At 45.3% G+C, this 22,590-nt stretch overlaps 1 protein-coding gene across 3 annotated transcripts; it reads right to left on the minus strand.

The window, feature by feature from the left end:
- Nucleotides 1–1,631: 1,631 nt before the first annotated feature.
- grapa (GRB2 related adaptor protein a) lies at nucleotides 1,632–22,483 on the minus strand. 3 transcript variants are annotated; one of them, XM_034539793.1, is made up of 6 exons: nucleotides 22,317–22,483; nucleotides 16,328–16,425; nucleotides 15,288–15,407; nucleotides 6,805–6,973; nucleotides 4,739–4,857; nucleotides 1,797–1,898 (listed from the first exon to the last, which is right to left on the minus strand). In XM_034539793.1, exons 1-5 carry the CDS (start codon nucleotides 22,392–22,394, stop codon nucleotides 4,756–4,758), a joined length of 567 nt encoding a protein of 188 aa, XP_034395684.1. In that variant the 5' UTR covers nucleotides 22,395–22,483; the 3' UTR covers nucleotides 1,797–1,898; nucleotides 4,739–4,755. The 3 variants fall into 3 exon arrangements, with proteins under 3 accessions (XP_034395682.1, XP_034395684.1, XP_034395683.1); XM_034539791.1 differs by lacking the exon at nucleotides 4,739–4,857 and having other exon boundaries at nucleotides 1,632–1,898; XM_034539792.1 differs by lacking the exon at nucleotides 1,797–1,898 and having other exon boundaries at nucleotides 3,850–4,857.
- Nucleotides 22,484–22,590: the final 107 nt, after the last annotated feature.

The raw sequence follows: 22,590 nt of genomic DNA on the forward strand, positions 1-22,590 counted from the left end.
ACCAGGGGGCGACTCCTCTGGTTGTATAGAAGTCTATATAAATGACTCTACTTCTCTTGATGTATTCCCTCAGTAAACATTGTAAACATTAGTTTTTGGTCTCAATCTCTAGTTTCAAGTCTTCTTCAATACAGCATGATGTTCATTTAGTAAATTATGGTCATTTAGAGTCAAACAGACCATAAAGCAGGGTATGCTTTAGGGCGGGGCTACAAGGGGATTGACAGGTTGCTGCCACTACCAGAGGCGTATACGGCATTACTTTGTCACTCCTCCTTATCCCAAATAAGGTAACTTCCATTTATTGATCGCAAAAAAACAACAACATGACAACGGTAGTAATCCAAGATGGCGACGGCTCATTCACTAATAGGAAACATATGTTTGACACAAAGAAGCCGTTTCACTTTTCCATAGTTTGACATAATAAGCGACACGTTCGGGCATCGACCCGTCAAACACAGCCGGGGATGAGCATGGGGTTCGTTTTACGTTAATCAGAATATGCACGGCTTCATGCAATAGGGAATATTCATTATTTCATTATCCATGTAAATAGTTTATTAGGAATATTGTCTTTTTCGGGATGAGGGCAAAATACAGGGAATATTAGTCGCTGTTGCTTGTCGTTTCCATGTTATTTTGTGTACTTTTGTGTTAATTTGTGTTGCATTTCAACAGACAAATACTGTACAAGAGGTAATTGTATCCCTTTATTTAAATGATTGGTCATTACATGTTAAGGAAGACTGGTCTCTTACCGTAAATCACATAAAATGTGTCTTTCTTCGACTATTTGTTGCAACAGGAACAACATCTTTTTACAATGTTTTATCTCACTTTTAATATATGTATATTAAGGTTACACATGAATAAGAATAAATACATGGAAACAAACAAATGATACATTTAGTTTGAGGATATTACATTTTAAGCTGTGCATTTCAAAACAAAAAGTTCATCTCACTGGTCACTTGAACACAGCGATCTCCTTTTACTGGTCCACAGAGCACACACACACACACACACACACATGCACACGCACACACACGCAGAGGAATCTGCTGTGTCAGTGTCCTCGGAGATATTCCCACCACAATGACGCTCTGTGTGTCTCAGCTCAGCTCAACGGATCTCGCAAAATCCTCGCTCATCTTCAGCGGAGAAAGCATCCTCCACAACCCCCCCCCCCCCCCCCCCACACACACACACACACACACACACACACACACACACACTTTCAGGTGTGTGTGTGTGTGTGTGTGTTGATTTTTATTTCGCCTGCACCGGTGCTGATAAGCTCTGATAAATGAGTATGCCTGGGAATGTGTGTGTGTGTGTGTGTGTGTGTGTGTGTGTGTGTGTGAGTTCGCCACAGTGTTCAGGTCCATATCTCACATGATTAAAGAGAAAGTGGAGATGTGGGATGCAGCTGGAAGCGATGGATGAGCCCGTAGCAGCTGATTGGACGAGGCTCGTGATTGACAGGTGGCATCGCAAAGGGGAAATGGGAGGAGTCAGTTACATAATGAGCAGTGCAGTTGCAGCTCGTCAGTTCTCCAAAAAAAAGGGATTAATGGGCAAAGTGCACGGCAGAGGAGCAGTGGGGGGGGGGGGGGGGTGGAGGGAGGTGGAAGGGGGCGGGGTCAAGGCGGCTCATCGACGAACCCCACGTGGGAGTCGGCTGTGTGTCTCGAGTGACGCGCCTCACGTCACGGGCAGTGGTAGATGGGCTGGACGTACTCGGGGGGGAAGTAGCCCACGTGTCCGTGGCATCGGCCCCTCCAGCGCAGCGAGTCGGAGCAGTCCATGAGTTCGATGACGTCGCCGCGCAGGAAGCGCAGCTGGGACGGGTGTTGTGGGGTGAAGTCGAAGAGGGCGTGGCCGTGATGGGGACGCTGAGGGATGGAGGGAGGTAAAAGAGAGAGAGAGGGAGAGTTAATCAAAACTCTGTTTTTACAACGTGAATAAATGAGGTCACGAGAGAGAAACGGATGAAGAGGCCGAGAGAGACGCACACCTATGAAGTGTGACGCCTTATGGCGATGCACGGGAGGGTGAAGCGGCAGATGCTCTGCTTCCCTCTGTCCCACTGTGGGGTTTTATATATTTTATTTCACTAAAGAGGAGTCTCTTCCTCCCCTGATAGCTGGCCTCCTCTGATCTCTGTTGACTCGTGAATCTAAAAGCAGTTTAAGAGCAGCAGGAGATTTTAAGGAGAGCGTCTCCAATTTAACTAGAACCTCTCAGCTGTCAGCTGCACGCCCACAGAGGAAAGTGGAAGAGACATGAACGGGGAGTGAGACCAATATTGTATTGTTGTTGTTGTTGGACTGTCTGTGTGTGTGTGTGTGTGTGTGTGTGTGTGTGTGTGTGTGTGTGTGTGTGTGTGAGTGTGGAGGCATGTTGCAATTCTGGGCTTTATTGCTGTGGACTGCTTCGCCTTACACTAAGGCCCACTATAATGGCATCCAGTGACACACACACACACACACACACACACACACACACACACACACACACACACACACACACACACACACGCTAACCAGACAGCAGGATTAGGATGATGAGACACACACACACACAATCTATCAATCCCATCAAATCCTTCCAGATTCGTCCTTTACATGTTTCGCTGATCCAGTCTAGACTTCTTGTTAGAGCCCATGTGCACTCTCTTGGATTGTGGTGCAGAGAGAGCGTGTGCGTGCAGGCCTCTATTTGCACCGGTGTGTATGTGCATGTGTGTGTGTGTGTGTGTGTGTGTGTGTGACAGCACTGGAGGAAAACACATTTGTTTTTCCACGCCAGCTCGTGAGAAATATGGTCCACCGGTATCGCGCCGCGCTCCGCTGCCTTGTGATCAACGAACACATCACTCTGTGACATCGATGGACTACAGCTGTCTAGTAGACACACACACACACACACACACACACACACACACACACATATATATATATTAGACCAACCGCAGAATAAGAGATGCATGGGCTCAGATTAAGTTAGTCCTCCACAGACTATTTTCTCTTTGAAAATGACCCATATAGTCAAAAAACTGAAATAAATAAATAAATTCATGTGTTGGTGTCATTAAAAAGGCAAAATGTATTTTTTGATGAAATGTTCAGAGCGCTCGGGGGTCGAAGGCAACATAATTTCTCTCCGACCCTGTTTGTTAATGCATCCGTTTAATAATCTCACGGTCTGAAGGGAACTACTTTCTCCTACTTTCTCTGCTCGTTGGTGTGCTGGTGACTGCAGAAAATGGGGATACTGTTAATATTTCACACACACACACTCAGAGCACGAAACACAAGGCCGTGATGGAGTGAGGAGTGTGTTGTAGAGAGTGAGAGACGGGCGGTGGGCGTCGGGCGTCGGGAGCTTTGTTGATGCCGAAGGCCACGACGAAGCCCCACGGACACCGAGACCAGCTGACCCCGGACTTTATATACAGTTTGGATCCACGCTGATGTTCTTAAATACCTGCAGCGGAATAAAGACCACCGGCTGACCTTGATTTGCTCTTGAGTAAACGTAGGATGGAGTTTGTCAAGGTAACGGTCAAGATAACATTTAAAAAAAAAAAGGCTTCTGCAACATCCATCCATCCATCCATTTTCAATACCGCTTAATCCTCATTAGGGTCGCGGGGGCGCTGGAGCCTATCCCAGCTGACATAGGGCGAAGGCAGGGACTTCTGCAACAGTCAGGTGAAAATTTAAAAGCACAATTTATACCATTAAGGATTTAAGATCAGTCTAAATATCTAAATTAGTGGCGCGAGATGTCGATTATGAGCTGCAAACCGACAGATTGTGACGTAATCAAAGAGAATGTCGCCTTTGTTAAATCGCCGTTTATTCGTATTGTTAAAATAGACATATAATATATATATACACACATATATATATATATACATACACATATACACATATTTATATACACACAGTATATTTGTATAGTATTCTTCTCAGCTAAATCGCTGTTTATTCGTATTGTTAAAATAGACATAAAATATATATACAGTATATGTATATATATATATATATAATGTCTATTTTAACACAGTATATATACTGTATATTTGTATAGTATTCTCGTCATGGTCATAAATGAATTACATATATATAATATATACATTATAAATATATATATATAATGTATATGTATATATATATATATATATATATATATATATATATATATATATATATATATATATTATGATTACCATCCAACAATGGACATTCAGTACAGCTTTTATATGTTTTTAAATAAATTTACAGACGAGCGAGGCGACCCATGCACATTAAGAGGCGAGTGTTATTACTGTAATGGATCAATACTTTAAAGACAGGTGAAGACAGACCAATAACCGCTAATACCTGTTCATTCATCGAGAGCGGGGGAGGACGAACCAAGTGTGAACACAGCCGTGAAAATAACAAGCAACAAACGTCTTAAATCTGCTTTATGACAGCGATTAAAAAAAAAAGCCTCTGAAGCTGGAAACGGGTGCAACGTCTTGTCTGAAACATTTACCAAGTGTCACTTCTTACAGTCGTAAAGGTCACGACCCCCAGCTGGTGCTGATGGTGCAGCCAACAGGAGCTACTGTATGAATATTAGAACATGCAGAGAGAGAGAGAGAGAGCTGTACTGTGCTGTGGAGGCAACCGGTATTTAGGTCGTTCAGATGTTCCCTCTCCCTCAGGATCGCCGTGGTTACCTCCCGCTCAGCCGCCATCACGACGCCCCCGAAGCTGAATCGTTAAACCGCACCTGCTCCAGCTGCATTCGTTGGGAGGAGGACCGAGGTTGCATCATCGAAACGCCAAACAAGACAAGCTGCTTTGTGGAATAAAAGCCTAATTTTAGGGACAACAACAACAACAACAACAACAACCTGTGGTCCTCATCAGAAAGTCAGGTGACTTACTGCAGCGTTACTGGCTGCTCGGCGAGCCGCCTCCGAATAAATCGAGATTATGAAAAAAACCATAAAAAAGCCTTCTATTGAAAGCCTTGGCCTCTAAACTCCTCACATCCCATCTGATCACCTCCAGGAAGAGGCTGGCCGGCTATCTGCAGAGCCGGCGCCTCGGACGCCGAAGCCTCTTCACCGAGAGTTAACGGCAACGTCGGATTTTACGGCAAAATGAGCCGGCCGGGGTTTGGAAAGGAACTGTAGGAGCGTGTGCAAAAAAACAGGTGGTGGAAAAGTCTGGAAGTTGTGCTCATCGCTTCGGGCTGATGCCTTCTGAGGCTATTAAAATGCTTCCATAGCCATTAAAATGGTCCCACACCTTCAACGGTAGACAGCAGCTCTGCTTTAAGTCTGTTTATTACTCCACCACGTTGGAAATAGACTAACTTTTATTCTTGCTCACCTTAACAAGGTTTACGTCTCGATGCAATCGAAGGAGAGCTGGAGAACAACGACGTGTTCTACCTGTTGAAAAGGACTTGACTTGGACTTGTTCCACAAAGACTTGAGACTTGACAGCAGCTGTGAGCACGTGGGTTGGCTGGCTGAAGACACACCAACGACCGCTAATACCTGTTCATTCATCGAGAACGGGAGGAACGAATGAAGTATGAAAACAGCCGTTTGGACTTGGACTTGGACTTGTTCCTCAAAGACTTGAGACTTGAACTCGAGCTTAAATACTTTAGACTTGTTCCTCCAAACCTTAGACTTGAACTCGAGCTTAAAGACTTTAGACTTGTTCCTCAAAGACTTGGGACTTGTTCCTCCAAACCTTAGACTTGGACTTGTGCTTAAAGACTTTAGACTTGTTCCTCAAAGACTTTAGACTTGACACATCATTAATTCAAGGCGTCAGCTCCCAGGGATCCACGCTGCGCGTTCAGCTCCCTAATGAATGGCGGCCTCAGGCACACGATGGGATGAGCATCAGCGTGCGGCGTTCGGCACCGTCAGACTCGCTGTGCATCCTCCCCCCCCCACACACACACACACACACACCACACACACCACCACCTCCCACAGCGGGCGGGGGAAACCTAACACGCAACGTGTTTCCCGTCTGTGTAACGGCTTCACAATAGGCCCCGACAACGGCTTCTCCCTTGGCGACAACATCACGGGAACGATATACCTGTCATTTTGATTTTTACCTCCCTAATCCTTTTGGGGACACGCCTTTGGGTGCATTTAAAACCACACAGAGGGCGTTGAATGCTGTGCAGAATGTAAAGCCCCCCCCTCGGGGGACACATTTGTGATATTGAGCCAAAAAGATGCTCCGACTCAAACAGAGTGTAGAAACCTCCAGTCTCCAAATATACTAAATCCTGACTTGTGTGAATTAAAAAAACTAAATGAGCTTTCCCCCGCTCGCTCTGGCTCGGTGCCGAGACGACGTGTTTGGTTCTGCTCCAAACCGACGGCGGTTCTGTGATCTTACACTACGAGCTGCGCCTCAACGTCAAAAACCCCCGAGGCCACGTCGGTCACGCCCCCCATAAAATACCCCAACGCAATAGACGTCATTGCAAATTAGAACACATTCCTCATTGATTTGAGACTTGTTCCTCAAAGACTTGAGACATCATTGCAAAATAGAACACTTGTGTGGATGATAAGTGAGGGGAAAGCTCATTTCCCCCTAAATGCTGAGTTACAATCTGTCTATAATATTTTAGGGGGGAAACAACACTTTTGTGATCTCACACTAAATCTCCTAAATCCTTTCTTTGTGAATCTGTATGAACACATTGAAAGACTTTAACATCTGTTATTGTCTATTGAGAATATGGGAAACCGCTCACCCTGGCGAAGTGCTCGGGGTCTCTCAGAAAGACGGTCCTCTCCTTGGCGATGCTGTTGCTATGGTAGAACTCCACCAGCTCGTTGAGGGAGGAGAAGAGCTCGTCCCACACGTAGTACTGGTAACAGCGATCCTGCAGCACCTTGAAATGCTGAACGTGGTCCCCATAACTGCAAAACAATAGAAAGGGGATCAGAACGAGACGTTAGGAAGGGGTTCTCATCCTGAATGAGAAATATGGATGTGTGGCATAATTATTTAATTACAGATATTAAATATATATATATATATGTAAATATAATTAGATATGTCATATTTTAATATATTAAATATACAGACATATATATATTTAAATATATATATATATTATATACATATATATAATTATATATATATGTCATATTTTAATATATTAAATATATATTCATATATCTGTCTATATATATTTATATATGTAGAGACATATATATATTATATAAATATATATATATATATTTTATATTTTACATCTGTAATTAAATAATTATTCCACTGCATCAGCCAGTTTCTTCTATATGAGTGTAGCTGCTGTGTCACGAGTGGGAGATCTGCAGCTGTTGTGACGTCACGACGTTTAACAACAGACGGCCGGACACAATCTGGTCCACGATAACTTTGGGACCAGCTTCGGGTTGATAGAAAACAGTCTGGGCCTTTAGTCCTCAAAGCCGCCCCTTCAACCCGCTCAGCTGTCGGCTGTTGGGGCGCCACTCATTACAGCGCAGTCATGTTTCTCGGAAAAAGAAATAAAGGATAATAGTTCCTTTTTTAGTTGTTTGGTTAAATTATTTTAACCTATTGCAGGAAGTGAACAACACACATGTAACACATTTAGGATGAGACACCCTTCAAAATCAATATAATTAGCAGACAGTGGAGTCTTTTTTTGCCCTTCGTTCATGTGTGTGAGTATTATTTCTCCAATATAAATAGCAGATAATGACATTTTACCTGCAGGTTACTCTGTGAATCTAAAGATATTCTGTTATGTCCAACCAAACATAATGTATGAGTGACATGTCCTTTCCCACGGGGCTGAGCTCAAACATGGTGCCTTGTTGTCGAGATTAAAAGAGTTTTGGCCGCCGTTCATTGGCCGTCATACCTGCTCCCCGATCATCCTGTCGGTTGCTAAGTAACCTGCCAGCTTATCTTTAGAAAATCTAGACACCACCGCCGTGATCACGGGGTTGCATAACTGCCTCCAATGGGCGCCGGAAGCCAACGCAACTCCCCCGTCTTCCTCAACACGTCACACGAGTCGGAATGTGTATGTGTGTGTGTGTGTGTGTGTGTGTGTGTGTGTGTGTGGGTCGGAGGGGGGTTTGTAAGTTAGTGATGTTTTAAAATATAAAGAAATATATAATAAAAAAAGAAGATGACGTAGAAAAACAGCACTCTCATTAAAATGGTGGCAGGTTCTAATAACCCATCCCATCCCTAGAATAAACCCTACCTAGAATAACTCCTCCCTAGAATAACCCCACCCTATAACCCCACCCTTGGCTCCAGAATAAACACAATGACACCTCTCTGGCGCTGCTCCAGGATCGGGGAGACAGTGAAGGAGCATCGGCTTGTTTTTTCCTCTGTTCAGACGCAGAGCTCTAGAAGAACAAGCAGAGCTGATTCCCCTGAGACCTCCACCTCCACCCGGACCTTCTTTCTCACGCCTTTCCCCCCGCCGTGTCCTTGTTTGCCTCTTCTCACCCTCAGATAGCCCCCCCCCCCTTAAAAAAACAACAACTATGAAACTGTGATGAATGTCCAAACAATAGAGGATGCTATAAATAAATATACGTTGTTTTTTAAAACGTATTTTAGCCTCTGAACGTGACGTCAATGTGTGCAAGCTCTGTTATCTGACTTTCCCTCGATCTCCACCAGCCCCCCTCTATCTGCTGCCCCCTACTGGTTGGGCTGTGCTACCACCACCAGCTGTGCCGCTGTTTGGCACAAAGCAAAAAACGAAGGAGAATTAATATTCTGTGGAGGTGGAGATTTACAGACAGGAAGCAGACGGGGGGGCGACTGCTTCCCCGAACCCTCAGAAGGAAGGAAAAGGGGAACAAGACTTCCTTTTTAAGTTGTGCTGCAGCCTGTTCGCCGTCTACTTTACACGTCCTGCAGCTCGTTTGTTGTTCTCAAATGTGAAAACAAGCCTAGCTCGTATTAATCTGCCGTCAAACAAGCTTGTTTATCACGATGAGCCATATTTCTTGACAGAAATGGCACAAACTCTGCATATGAAAACTCTTAATGTCACACAATGCGATGAAGATGAACTGTTTCCAAGTTTGTACACGTTGGTTTCCACACAAAAAAGGATAAGGAAAGACATTTTTTTCAGCTGAAAACCGACATTTATTAGTATTTAGTACCGTTGTTAATGGATTCCGGTCCACATTTTAGTGCAAATTATTTTGAATTAAGAGTTGAAACCAGGCAGCAACACCCGGTGCTCAGAAATGAAGCCAATGTGAAAGTGCCACACAGTGCAGTTCCTCAAATGTCCACTTGAGGCTCTAAAAGCGAGTCAAAAAGATGTGTTTATTATTACGTTGATGATGGATTTTTTTAAATCTCGTAAACCAGCTCAGGTGATATTTAGCCCTTAGGCATAATAATTTAATAAATCGTCACAGTATATGTGTGTGTGTGTGTGTGTTGAGCCATAATTTTGTGGTTTAGTTGGTCTTTAAACATTGTTTCAGACACAAGACAAAAAAACAACCCGCTCGCTATCTGCATATCAGTTCTGCACGTATTGTGTCAACATAATGTTCAATTCAATTCAGTTTACTATAACTAAACAAAGCTAAAAGGAGGAATAACTTTCCGTGGGACGTCATATGAGGAAACCTTTATACCAACACTTATATAATAATAATTATTCCCAAACGGGAGGCTCAGGATTGGCCTCGCAAGACTTAAAACACGAGGTGCCGATCTTTATACATTGGGTGAAACATTTCAATATTAAAACCTGCGTTGCCGCTTCATCACGCTTCAGTCAAATAATCTGTTCTACAGCTTTAAAAAATAACTAAATAAAACATTTTAAAAGTAAGTACTCTTTAATTATTACCCAGAGACGTCAGAGAGTCAGAGTGCATAACACTGACAGCATCTGTCTCAACTTCACACACACACACACACACGCACACACACACACACACTCCAAGTGCCCTCTCATCTCCCTGATCCAGTGTAATTAAGGCCCACAGCGATAGAGAGATTATTTTCCTTTTCCAACTAAAAGGAAACGGGCGAGAGAGAGATTAAGAGAGAATGAGAAAGATTGAGAGAGAGAAAATGAAATAGACAGAGAGAGAGAGAGAGAGAGAGAGAGAGAGATATGGACCGTATAGACGAGGACAGAAGTTATTTATAAAACTTTTGCTCCACGACAGCACAATTCAAGACGCGTAAAGGTCATCCGTCCATCTTTCTCTCGACTTTCTCTCCATCAATCTAGTCTTCCCTGTTTTCCCTCCTCTCATCCCCCCCTCCTTCCCCTCCTTCCCCTCCTCCCTCCATCTTTCTCTAATGTGCTGTTCAGTTTTCTAAACCGCTGCAGATGTCTGGAATACTTCACACGGCCACGCTGACACCTCCAGCTGTCAATTTAACTCTGTGACTGTGTGTGTGTGTGTGTGTGTGTGTGTGTGTGTGTAACTGATGGTTGTGTCAAGGAGTTATCAGAGACAGTGTGCGTCTGCCCGTGTGCTCGCCGATTACATCAGCGCTTGTACGCGTGCGTGTGTGTGTGTGTGTGTGTGCGTGCGTGTGTGTGTGTGTGTGTGCGTGCGTGTGTGTGTGTGTGTGCGTGTGCGTGTGCATGCGCTCATGTTTCACAAGCCGAGCGCACACGTGAGTGATCGAGTGAGAGGTTCGGCTCCTCCTGCGGCATCAATAAAAATCCAGCATCGCGATAGATGGATGAGGAGAGAGGGAGGAAGTGTGTGTGTGTTTGTGTGTGTGTGTGTGTGTGTGTGTGTGTGTGTGTGTGTGTGTGTGTGTTGAGCGAGCGAGGGGAAGGGTCATAAAAAGATGTTTGGCAATTTAGCCGTAAATGTGTTGACGGTTCAACGAGGAGATGATATTTGGCCTGAGAGACGGAGAAAGAGGCTCCTCTCAAGTCGGTTATCATCATCGATAAAACGATAACCGAGAAAAGCAAAAAAACCCATTTTCAACTCAACATAAATTCTGCAGATTTAAAAAAGAAAAACACACGTGGAGCCCGAAGAGGTTCGGACACGCTGATGATGTTCGGGGGGGCGTTCGGACCAGAGCCGTTGGTTTGAGATGCAGGAAGCAGAAGGAATGTGATAAATATAGATCTGAGTAGTTACGTCATCAGAGATGCGTCAAGGAAAATAAATAATCAGTTTGGTTAAATCTCAACATGAGCCTAACTAACGTTGGGGCTAGCAAAGCCTCAGGCTAGCTTTAAGCTACAAGATGTAAATTATTTAAGCCAGAAAAAAAAGAAAAGAAAGAACTACGATGACTTGAAGCACTTTTTTCATTGTTGTTCAGCCTCACAAAAATGAACTTCTCACTCACTTAGCTTGACTTCCAAAAGTTCATACTAGCCGAATTAGCCCGTAGCGATCTGGAATGCTAGCTGTAGCGACGCAACATTTTCACATTTTCTATTTTTATCATGCGAAACCAGAGTTTACACACTTTTTTTTTGTGAACGCATATTCTCAGGAAAGCCTGGAATTTCTTCAATTTAATCTTTATATTTATGTAAATATCCACCTGCTGCATACGGTAAATAGTAGTTCAGCCACATAACGCAGGAGTCTGACCCTGCAGTGCTCGCTGTGAGTGAGAGGTAGACCTTTATAGTGGATCCTGTTGTCTACAGGGGGCCGGGGGTGAGATCTGAGTACGTGAGACCGTCTAATTCACCCGGTGAGTAATCTGGTTGAGGGAGGAGAAAAGTGCGTTCCAGAATAATCAATATAAAAGGCGTGTTTGAGCATCTTCAGCTGTTGACACCACAGATCTCAGTTTACTAATATTTCAGGAGAGGGGCCCGATGCTCTGCTTCGTAGCGACAGCGTAGGAGCCGACATAACCCGGAAGCCTCTCGCTGGGTTTATAGGAGAGGCAGAGTCGAGTATCATCTGCATACAAACGATACGTAACACTACTGTTTATGATCTGTCCCAAAGGTAACAAATAAAAAGAAGAATTGATGCTTCTGGGGTCTTTGTTACCAAATCCTTTTGTGCACCGCTACGTGATAGACGGAGAGACGACAAGGACAGAGAGAAGAGGATCGAGTATGGAAAGAATACATTATGAGAAAATGAATAAAAGAGAAGATAAAAGGAGGAGACCCTCTCGGAGGGGTTTATCTCCCAGAGGGTCTGGCTAGTCTCACTTCAGCTCTGTCAATATGAGAAAACGGGGAAATCAAAAAGTGAAATCATGCACCTCCACCCGCCATAAGCTCCCTTTGATCTGCAGGGGCTGCTAGCTCTTTCCCTCTCTCTTTATATTATTCTCTCTGTATTGATGTCTCTGTCTCGCTCAGTTGTGCTTTGGCCACTGAACTGTGCTCTTCAATTGGTGCCACTGAGCTGCGAAAGCCAAACTGGACGGTTAATACAACGAAAAATGAAACCGGTGCACTTTTCCATCGAAGCAATGATGAAAAGAAAACAAAATAAAATAGAGTTGATAGTTTCTCTATGGTTACTATGACAAACGTTGCCATTTGTCTTCCCCTCAAAACCCTCCAGCGCTTTTTATGTGAGAGTTATATGAGAAGATGGATACCACGTAGCCTCGCGGTGAACATGAAGCTACAACCGGCAGCCGGTTAGCTTAGCATAGCACAAAGCCTGGAAACGGCTAGCCTGGTTTAGCCTGAAGGTAACGGACCTATAAGACACAGCGTGTTAACTAGTGGACTGTAGAGGTGCTGGAATATCAATTTGGTTCTCTTCAGAGTGAGCCACGCTAGCTGTTATGCTAAGCTAACCTAATAAATTAATGGGGTGTTGATCTGCCCATCAGATCTAATGTCAACTATTTCTTAAGCATAAAGCAAGAAGACATTTCTCCACATGTATTGATTTGTCCAACTTAGCTAACTAAGCTAAACTAAACTAAACTAAGCTACTAAGCTATATGACAAAGTGATGCAATTTAATTATATTCTTAAGCTATTGTACAGACATTTGGAAAAAGACAAAGGTGACAGAAAAACCAGGTTTGTGTGTGTGTGTGTGTGTGACCACCACACTGTTGAAAAAAAACGTGGGTAGCACACGTATAGAGGACTGAGTTGTGGTGAAACAACCTCAAGCTCTGTCACGAGGGCTGAGACGAGACATCGAGCGACGGAAAAATAAATAAAGAGTGACGACGTCTGTTCTGAGAAAAAAAAAACACGACTAACTTTTTGTCCCGTTTCAAGGATGTCATGTGGTCATTTCGCTTCTCGACTATACACGCTGACGGTGCAGCTATCAGGCGCTCGTGTCGGGGTTACTCTCCAGTCCGCAGATCTCGTTGCAGTCGTCGTGGCGATCGGCTGTGAGTTTTACACGCGGAGGTGGAAGGACGGATATCGACGACTGCGGCAGAAAGAAGCGCGAGGAAGGAAGTGAGACAAAAAAGGTTCATGTCTATGGCGAGAGTCTGAAAAATAGCACACTATAGGAAAATAAATAAATAAATAAAGACAAAGAAAACAACGTGCGCACGTTTCCTTCTTTGGATCTATGCGACGGCGTCGAGGAACGGTTGAATAAAGAGAACTCTGAAAGCCCCGGCTCCTCGTCGCTCTCCATTAAAGTCTAGCTTGGCTTCACTTTGCTCCACTTTCCACAAATAAGCTACTAAATAACCCATCGGGACAGTTTCACCGGCACAGTCTGGTAGCTGGTCCCCGGACACGCATCACAACCACCTTTTGGAGGAACCGGAGGCCCCTCTGGTCCCGGCCTGCAAATCGCTAACTCAGCTTTCATTCTCCACGAGGACCTTTGAGCTCCTCCGGTCACATTCACCAGGACATTTGCATTCTCCAATGTTGGATTTTCAGGAAACTCTTGTCCACTCAGAATATTAAGGCCTAAATACATACAAATATGTATTTAATTATATTGCAGTCCAATGAAATGCCTGCATGTGAATAAAATCAAGGATTAAAGGAGCTTTATTTATCATTTAAAGCGTGAATGAAGCAGATGACAACCTTTATTTCCGTAAAGGTATATACCTCAGCAGTGGGAGCTGTCATTGGCCACCGACATGCCCTCCATGTTCAGGTGTTCCTTCAATCGGGCTTTTCGAAAACCTATTAATTATGATTATGTGCATCGTGCCCCGCTGCGCATTCCTTCATAATGGCTTGATGAAACGAGAACGCCATGTGCTCATTAAGCCACGAACAGCTGATGGGGACTGTGTGCTGCAGCTTTTGGAACGGGTGGAAGAGGTGATTGTGTAATAACTTTGTGGTGATTATTAATAAACAAAAAATACCTCGTCGCGGTGACGCCCCAATCACAGACCTTGAAGTTAGCGCCTCTCATTGACGCTGAAGTGACAATTAAAAACCTTTCAGCCAGATGACCCATGTGCTAAGACGTGGAGGTGAAGCTGCCCCTGAGATGTTCATCTTCAAACATCTTCATATTTCCTCTGACTTCAGCACAGGTTTTCCTGTTAAATGCGCGCACACACACACACACACACACACACACACACACACACACACACACACCTGACCCAATTTTTTAAGCTGCAGCACCGTCCAACAACAACAGCCAGAGAGGAACACAAAAATTGTTCTTCCTTCCTTCACCCCCCCCCCCCCCCCCCCTCCTTTTTGATTCCCTTAATTTCAGCACTTCCTTCCCTTTCCTGCCTTAATGCTTCCAAAGGCCTGTCCGTCCTAAATCCACTGGGAGAGATCTCACCCCCCCAAGACAACCCGTAACCTCTCAATTGGAGCCAGTTCATCTCCCAGAACCAGAGAAGAGCCAACCCTCACTTCCAGGAGCACAACCCCCCCCCCCCCCCCCCCCCCCCCCCCCCCTCCACACACACACACACATGACAAGACAACCGGTCGGCCCCCATCAGCAGCTCCAGTGTGCCAGACAGGATTAGCTCACATGAGGCCAGAGGGGCTGTGGATCCTCTTACCCTCCTCCCCACACCATCTCCTCTAACCCTCTCCTCTTCTGCAGGAGATCCTCAGATCCCTCGCCACCAACGTAAAGACACATACACACACACACACACACACACACACACACACACACACACACACACCGCTGATTGAATTAGATTGCATTAGATTGCATTAGGAGAGATGAGACACTTTAAGGACCCCTGTGGTGTTATGAGAGGACTCACATGGTGAGGAGAGATCAACCTGAATGTGCCCCCCGATGTGTCTCCTACCTGACGGACATGGAGAACTCTCCGGGGGCGCTCTCGCTCTCTCGGACCAGGAAAGCGCCGCACTCCCTGTGCCGGAGTCGACTCTCCGCCACGCCGCGAGATATACGACCGGCGAACCAGCTGGAAGGAGAGAAGAAGAAAACAGGAAGCGGGAGTCATTCATTTGTGGAGCGGGTTGTTTTTTGGGCGAGTTTGTGCACGCGGGAATTATTCATTTTGACTTTTGATGTTTTTAGTTTTCAGTGGAAGTGACGAGACTTTAAAAGAAGAAATGATGTGAAGGAGAGGTCGGAGGAAAGAGTAAAATTAGCACGTGTGTGAAGTTATTTTTAAACGCACGGCTAAATATGAACGCAACAAAAAAATAAAATCGTCAGTTGTCAGCCGTGGAGCGTAATTAACAGAGCCATTTTTACAGAGCCCCCCCGCCCCCCCTCTTGCTCATTAGTCTTGCTTAGTCGAGCGGTGTGTTTGGATGCTCCGCTCTCAGATCGAGGCGGCGGTATGGGTTGAGGTCACGGGGGTCAAGAATTCTGGCTGCGTGAGGGAACGAGGAGGACAGCGTTGCCTTCTTACGCTGAACGCACACACACTCAGACACACACACACACACACACACACACACACACACACACACCGGTGTTCATTAACGAGCCACTGCAACATTTTTTGTTGCATGTTTGTCGCAGCGAAAAAGTAGAGCCCAGCTGGTGTATGACCATCTGATGGTGGTGGGGTGGGGGGGGGTGTACCAGCAGCTTCACTATAAACACACACACACACACACACACACACACACACACACACACACACGGTATCGTGTGTGATTACGTAAGCCAGCCAGTGAGTGTGTCCCTTCGGGGAGGCTGCCTTATGCCGTTATGAGTGCAGATGTCCAAACGCGGAGCAGAAACACGCCCAGAGCGCCACACACTCATGAGCTGTTTAGATAGACCAGTGTTAGACGTGTAAAAATGTGTGTAAGGAAATAAAGTTGAAGACGTGTGTGTGTGTGTGTGTGTGTGTGTGTGTGTACTTACGCATGGGGCCGCAGGTTGATGTAATTTTTTGGCACGAAGCCTTTTCTGTTGTGGAGCTCAGCTGTGTACCAGTTAGGATCATCCTCCATGTTGGTGATCTACGAACACACACACGCACACACACAGATGAAATATTGCCCATAATGATGTGACGCAGCCTATTACTATCGGGCGAAAGGTTGCCATCATCCCTCTCTCTCGCTTGCTGTACCCCCCCCCCCACCCCACCTCCTTCCCCCTTCTTTTATCCGCCACAGTGGCTGTTCATCCACCGCGGTGTGAAGCGAGGCCGTCCACTCACTCAAAGTCCTTATTGACAAGTTCAAAATGCCACATGAAGCCCTTCACGTCTGCACGCTAATGCTGCTCAGCTTCATTTTTACACTCAAACAAAGACATCGTGTGTGTGTGTGTGTGTGTGTGTGGGGGGGAGGGGGGGGGGGGTCAGCGGAGGTCAGCCTTTAGTTGGGAGAGACACCTGATATGCTCCAGTTTCACAGCTCTGTTGTCATTTATTTTGTACTCAGTATTATAATCCAGCTGTGACATTCCTTGTCATTTGGATTTTGTTTTTTTAAGCCGTTGTTTGCAGTGATTTATAAACCCCTTATTTATTTATTTATTTTATCTCCCCTACAGAGCTAAGCTTCATCACTCGCGGTGCTGCTGTGTTTTATCAGTCAGACTCAAATAAACTAAATCACAGACATTAAAAACTGTCAGCGAGCGGAGCGTGAAATACATCGGGCTGAAATGCATCCGCGGCCTTCGGTGCGTTTATGGCGGTTTAAACTTCATTTCATGCGCCGCCTCCTTTGTCGTCCAATGTCATCATCGTTCAATCACGGGACACTCAGCTGCCTCCAGACGACGGCTCATTTGAATAAGAAGAAATGCGTCTGAAACCACCTCCTGCTGTAGCTCAACCTATTTAATTCAGGTTTAAAGTCGCGTCGGACGCGGCCTCGAGACAAACCCCCACATTCTTTATTTAAAGTGCTCGTCTCCGTGTAAAGATGCATCGACAGCTCTTCTCGTCTCCTGCTTCTTGCAAACGCTGCATCATCTTTTTTGTTTATTAATTCAACAATAAACAGCATCCCTTTTTGTTATGTTTATTTGCTTCCCGGGCTCAGTTTTAATCCATTATTCATATCTTTCCTCCCCGTGTGTGTGTGTGTTTAGGATGCATGTGTATAGGATGTTCATCCACGACCACCCCCACCGATTCAGCTCTGACTGACTGAGCTCCCCATACCATTGAATTAACAATTACACAATGAACCCTTAAAATAACCATCCTGCAATAAGCCCTGAATGCATCAATGAAAAACACAACATTTCAAACGGGAACATTTGTACCATCTGAACAGAAACTCTCGACGAGGCTGAAACAGGTCAGGTGACCCCTTTGACCTCGAGGCCCCAGTCAGGCATTCAGAAAGAGCTCCTTCCTGGCCTTGGGTCACTCCAAGCAGGGTTAAAACAGGAAGTGTTTTGAGACCGCCATCTTGGAATAAGGCCATCGCCCTCTCCATATCAATTTACTAAATGAACATCACGCTGTATTGAAGAAGACTTGAAGCTATAGATTGAGACCATAAACTAATGTTTACAATGTTTACTGAGGGAATACATCAAGAGAAGTAGAGTCATTTATATAGACTTCTATACAACCAGAGGAGTCACCCCCTGGTGGTCAGTAGAGAGAATGCAGCTTTAACACATGAAGCATAGACTTCTATACAACCAGAGGAGTCGCCCCCTGGTGGTCAAGAGAGAGAATGCAGCTTTTACACATGAAGCATAGACTTCTATACAACCAGAGGAGTCGCCCCCTGGTGGTCAAGAGAGAGAATGCAGCTTTTACACATGAAGCATAGACTTCTATACAACCAGAGGAGTCGCCCCTGGTGGTTAGTAGAGAGAATGCAGCTTTAACACATGAAGCATAGACTTCTATACAACCAGAGGAGTCGTCCCCTGGTGGTCAGGAGAGAGAATGCAGCTTTAACACATGAAGCATAGACTTCTATACAACCAGAGGAGTCGGCCCCTGGTGGTCAGGAGAGAGAATGCAGCTTTAACACATGAAGCATAGACTTCTATACAACCAGAGGAGTCGCCCCCTGGTGGTCAAGAGAGAGAATGCAGCTTTTACACATGAAGCATAGACTTCTATACAACCAGAGGAGTCGCCCCCTGGTGGTCAGGAGAGAGAATGCAGCTTTAACACATGAAGCATAGACTTCTATACAACCAGAGGAGTCGCCCCCTGGTGGTCAGGAGAGAGAATGGAGCTTTAACACATGAAGCATAGACTTCTATACAACCACAGGAGTCGCCCCCTGGTGGTCAGGAGAGAGAATGCAGCTTTAACACATGAAGCATAGACTTCTATACAACCAGAGGAGTCGCCCCCTGGTGGTCAGTAGAGAGAATGCAGCTTTAACACATGAAGCATAGACTTCTATACAACCAGAGGAGTCGCCCCCTGGTGGTCAGGAGAGAGAATGCAGCTTTAACACATGAAGCATAGACTTCTATACAACCAGAGGAGTCGCCCCTGGTGGTCAGTAGAGAGAATGCAGCTTTAACACATGAAGCATAGACTTCTATACAACCAGAGGAGTCGTCCCCTGGTGGTCAGGAGAGAGAATGCAGCTTTAACACATGAAGCATAGACTTCTATACAACCAGAGGAGTCGTCCCCTGGTGGTCAGGAGAGAGAATGCAGCTTTAACACATGAAGCATAGACTTCTATACAACCAGAGGAGTCTCCACCTGGTGGTCAGGAGAGAGAATGCAGCTTTAACACATGAAGCATAGACTTATATACAACCAGAGGAGTCACCCCCTGGTGGTCAGGAGAGAGAATGCAGCTTTAACACATGAAGCATAGACTTCTATACAACCAGAGGAGTCGCCCCCTGGTGGTCAGGAGAGAGAATGCAGCTTTAACACATGAAGCATAGACTTATATACAACCAGAGGAGTCGCCCCCTGGTGATCAGTAGAGAGAATGCAGCTTTAACACATGAAGCATACACTTCTATACAACCAGAGGAGTCGCCCCCTGGTGGTCAGGAGAGAGAATGCAGCTTTAACACATGAAGCATAGACTTCTATACAACCAGAGGAGTCGCCCCGTGGTGGTTAGTAGAGAGAATGAATCACGCGAGGTTTCCGCAGGGAGGTTTTCATGAAAGCCAACTCAATGGGTGACAAATATAATTATGAAATTTAGACCGTTAAAACAATTGAAACCCTCCAACATTGCAGCTCCACTTTCACTGAAAACAGACGAGCATTGGTACGCTTTTAAAATAAATTTGAGTGACAATTGCAAATAACTGTCTGACCCCCCCGAAATGTTGCTATTGAGGCTTTCATGGGGGTCTTGCGTGTCAATCAAGTGGGTCTGGGACCCCGCAAGACCCTGAGACCCTCGCACACTAGTCATACCCCCATATAGTACCAGTCTATGTTCCAGCCTTCCTCCGATAGGCCTTGTGTCACACCAGGAAGTGAACACATGAAATAGCAGCACTTCCCCTGTGATTTGAGTCACTGCCAACGACGGGGGATTTAAACTCCCAAGTTTTTTTTCATTTTTACTATGAAGCTATTTTTATCATTTCATTAGAAGTCTCCACTCTAGTCAGCCTGATAGATCCGTTTCCAGATGGCCGGTGCACGACAGCACATGAAGAAGAAGAAGAACAAGAAAAAGAAGAAGAAGAAGAACACAATGTACCCCAACAGAATGATCGGGGACACAACCCACCACTAGTGACCAGGAGAGTAGAACTGTTGTAAATGATGTGCGTCTTGCACGGTGCTGTATGAGTCGTGGTGAAAACGGTGAGGAATTATTTAAAAGAAACGTTTGGACCAAGTCTGAACCGGTTTGGCTGGAGACTGAACAGCAGTTTAGAAAAGAAAACATGCTGCATAAGCTGCACACCAGTTTAGTCACAGCAAAATGTGTCACTGTGGCCATCAAGCATGATGTCATCAAGATGTATACCATACATGTGTCACCGTCCACTGACAACAATACATCGTGATTTACAGGCCGGTTAATAACCAACAGATATCTGCACATAAATACCATAGAAGAAGATAAGAATTGTATTTACCGCCTCATTTTGGCTGCATCGCACGCTGACTCAGCAGGAAGGAGATGCTTCTTTCTTCACGTGTCGTCTAATATTGTAACGGCGTGGGAAGAATAATCTATGTGCTGCACGAGATGACCCTCAGTCATTATTGTCCCGTTTGACATAATTCAAATTCATGTCATGGGTTATTTTCGTGACGAGGTTCTTTCCCTCCACCGGGCTCAACTACCTCAAATACATTTCCCAACTTTTTCAAAAGCCAAAGCAATATGCCGCCCCTGTTCTGCAGCAGCGATCGCTCGGTTCTCCTGAGGCCGAACCCGAGTCTCTGTCCGTCGTACGAGGTCGTGGAACAGCTGGCGCCGTCTGCAGAGGAGCTCCCGCTCCCTCATTCTGAGCTTCACTGACGATTGTCTCGGAGGGACAATTTTCTACCACAGTAATTTCCAGCTGTGCGGGAAGATATCTGAAGCTCTGCATTGGGCCTGTTCTCCGTGAGAAAGGCACAACAGCTGTAGCTTTAAGGAAATGTTTGTTCGGCGTCCCCCGAAGCAGAGATTAAACTATAGAGGGAACACGTTGTCATTTTATGAAAGAATGCTTATTTAGTTTTAAGAGGTGTGTGAGCGGATTGAGACCAGTGTCGGCGTCTGCCAGGTTAAATATGACGCCGCAGCCGGCAGCTGTTAGCTTAGCTTAGCATAACGGCTGACCGGAAACTCCAGGAAGTGACTGGCGCCCTGGCCGGAGAGGCCGTCCCGCACGTATTTGCGAGTCTTTGCCGAGGACGGCCGTGGCCCGGAGGCATGTTAAATGTGCACGGACGTCCACTTCGACTCAAGGACGCATTGATTAGAATCTGGAGGTCAAAGGTCACCGCGACCTCACAAAACATGATTTTGTCCTCACTCGGGAGTTCATTTTGCTAATTGGGACAACGTTTAGGGTGAAGTGATGACATTTTATATCATTGTGACATCATTATGTTCTGCAAAAACACACTTTTTAGGCCGTTGTTCAACTCAAAGCGTTCTCTACATATATTACATGAGTCTGGACCAGCATCACCAGTTTCTTTATGCTAAGCTAAGACGTCTGGCTACGTATTCAGCGTACAGACATCAATCTGAAACTAGAGAGAAGTGTACTTCCCCTCCAAGAAAAGAAACAAGCGATTCCTCCAGCGTGAAAGTTTTAAAGGAACATTTTGCTGCCCAGAGCTTTTAGCTCTTTCCTCAACACGTCTGTAACAGTCAGCTCGTTCTTTAGTCACAGAGGTAGATGCTAAACTTCTAGTTATCACAGTGGAGGCTGAGAGGGAGAGGGAGAGAGAGGGAGAGAGAGAGAGGGAGAGAGAGAGGGAAAGAGAGAGAGGGGGAGAGAGAGGGAGAGGGAGAGAGAGAGAGAGAGAGAGGGAAAGAGAGGGAGAGGGAGAGGGAGAGAGAGAGAGAGAGGGAGAGAGAGAGAGAGAGAGAGAGGGAAAGAGAGGGAGAGGGAGAGAGAGAGAGAGGGAGAAAGAGAGAGAGAGAGAGAGAGGGAGAGAGAGAGAGGGAGAGAGGTCTGATTTTGATCGAGAAGTAGACCGTGTGTGAGGCATGTGTCCTATGTTTATATATGTATGTATTTATAGATAGATAGATAATAGATAAATGGATAGCTAATAGATAGATAGATAGATATATAATATACATATATATATAGATAATAGATAGATAGATAATAGATAGATAGATAGAGAGATAGATAGATAAATGGATAATAGATAGATAGATAGATAGATAGATAGAGAGATAGATAGATATATGGATAATAGATATATACTGTATATATAGACAGATAGATAGATAGAAACAACATGTCTTACCTTGAGCAAGTCTCCCTTGTTGAAACTGAGTTCATCACCCTCTGTGGCACGAAACGTATACAGTGCCACAGCCTCCATGCCGAAGCCTCCCAACACACTCACACACACACATGCACACTGGGACCCCCACTAATGCTCCTGGTACAGGGGGGTAGGGGCAAGGGGGGGATGGGGGGAGGGGGGGATGTTTAAAATAAAATAAAATCAAGGAAAAAAGGAGGCAATGAAATAACAAGCAGGAAGAGGAGAGAGAGAGAGTAGAAGAGGAGTGAGA

Source organism: Cyclopterus lumpus, chromosome 8 (genome assembly GCF_009769545.1).
Source record: "Cyclopterus lumpus isolate fCycLum1 chromosome 8, fCycLum1.pri, whole genome shotgun sequence".
NCBI lineage: Eukaryota > Metazoa > Chordata > Actinopteri > Perciformes > Cyclopteridae > Cyclopterus > Cyclopterus lumpus.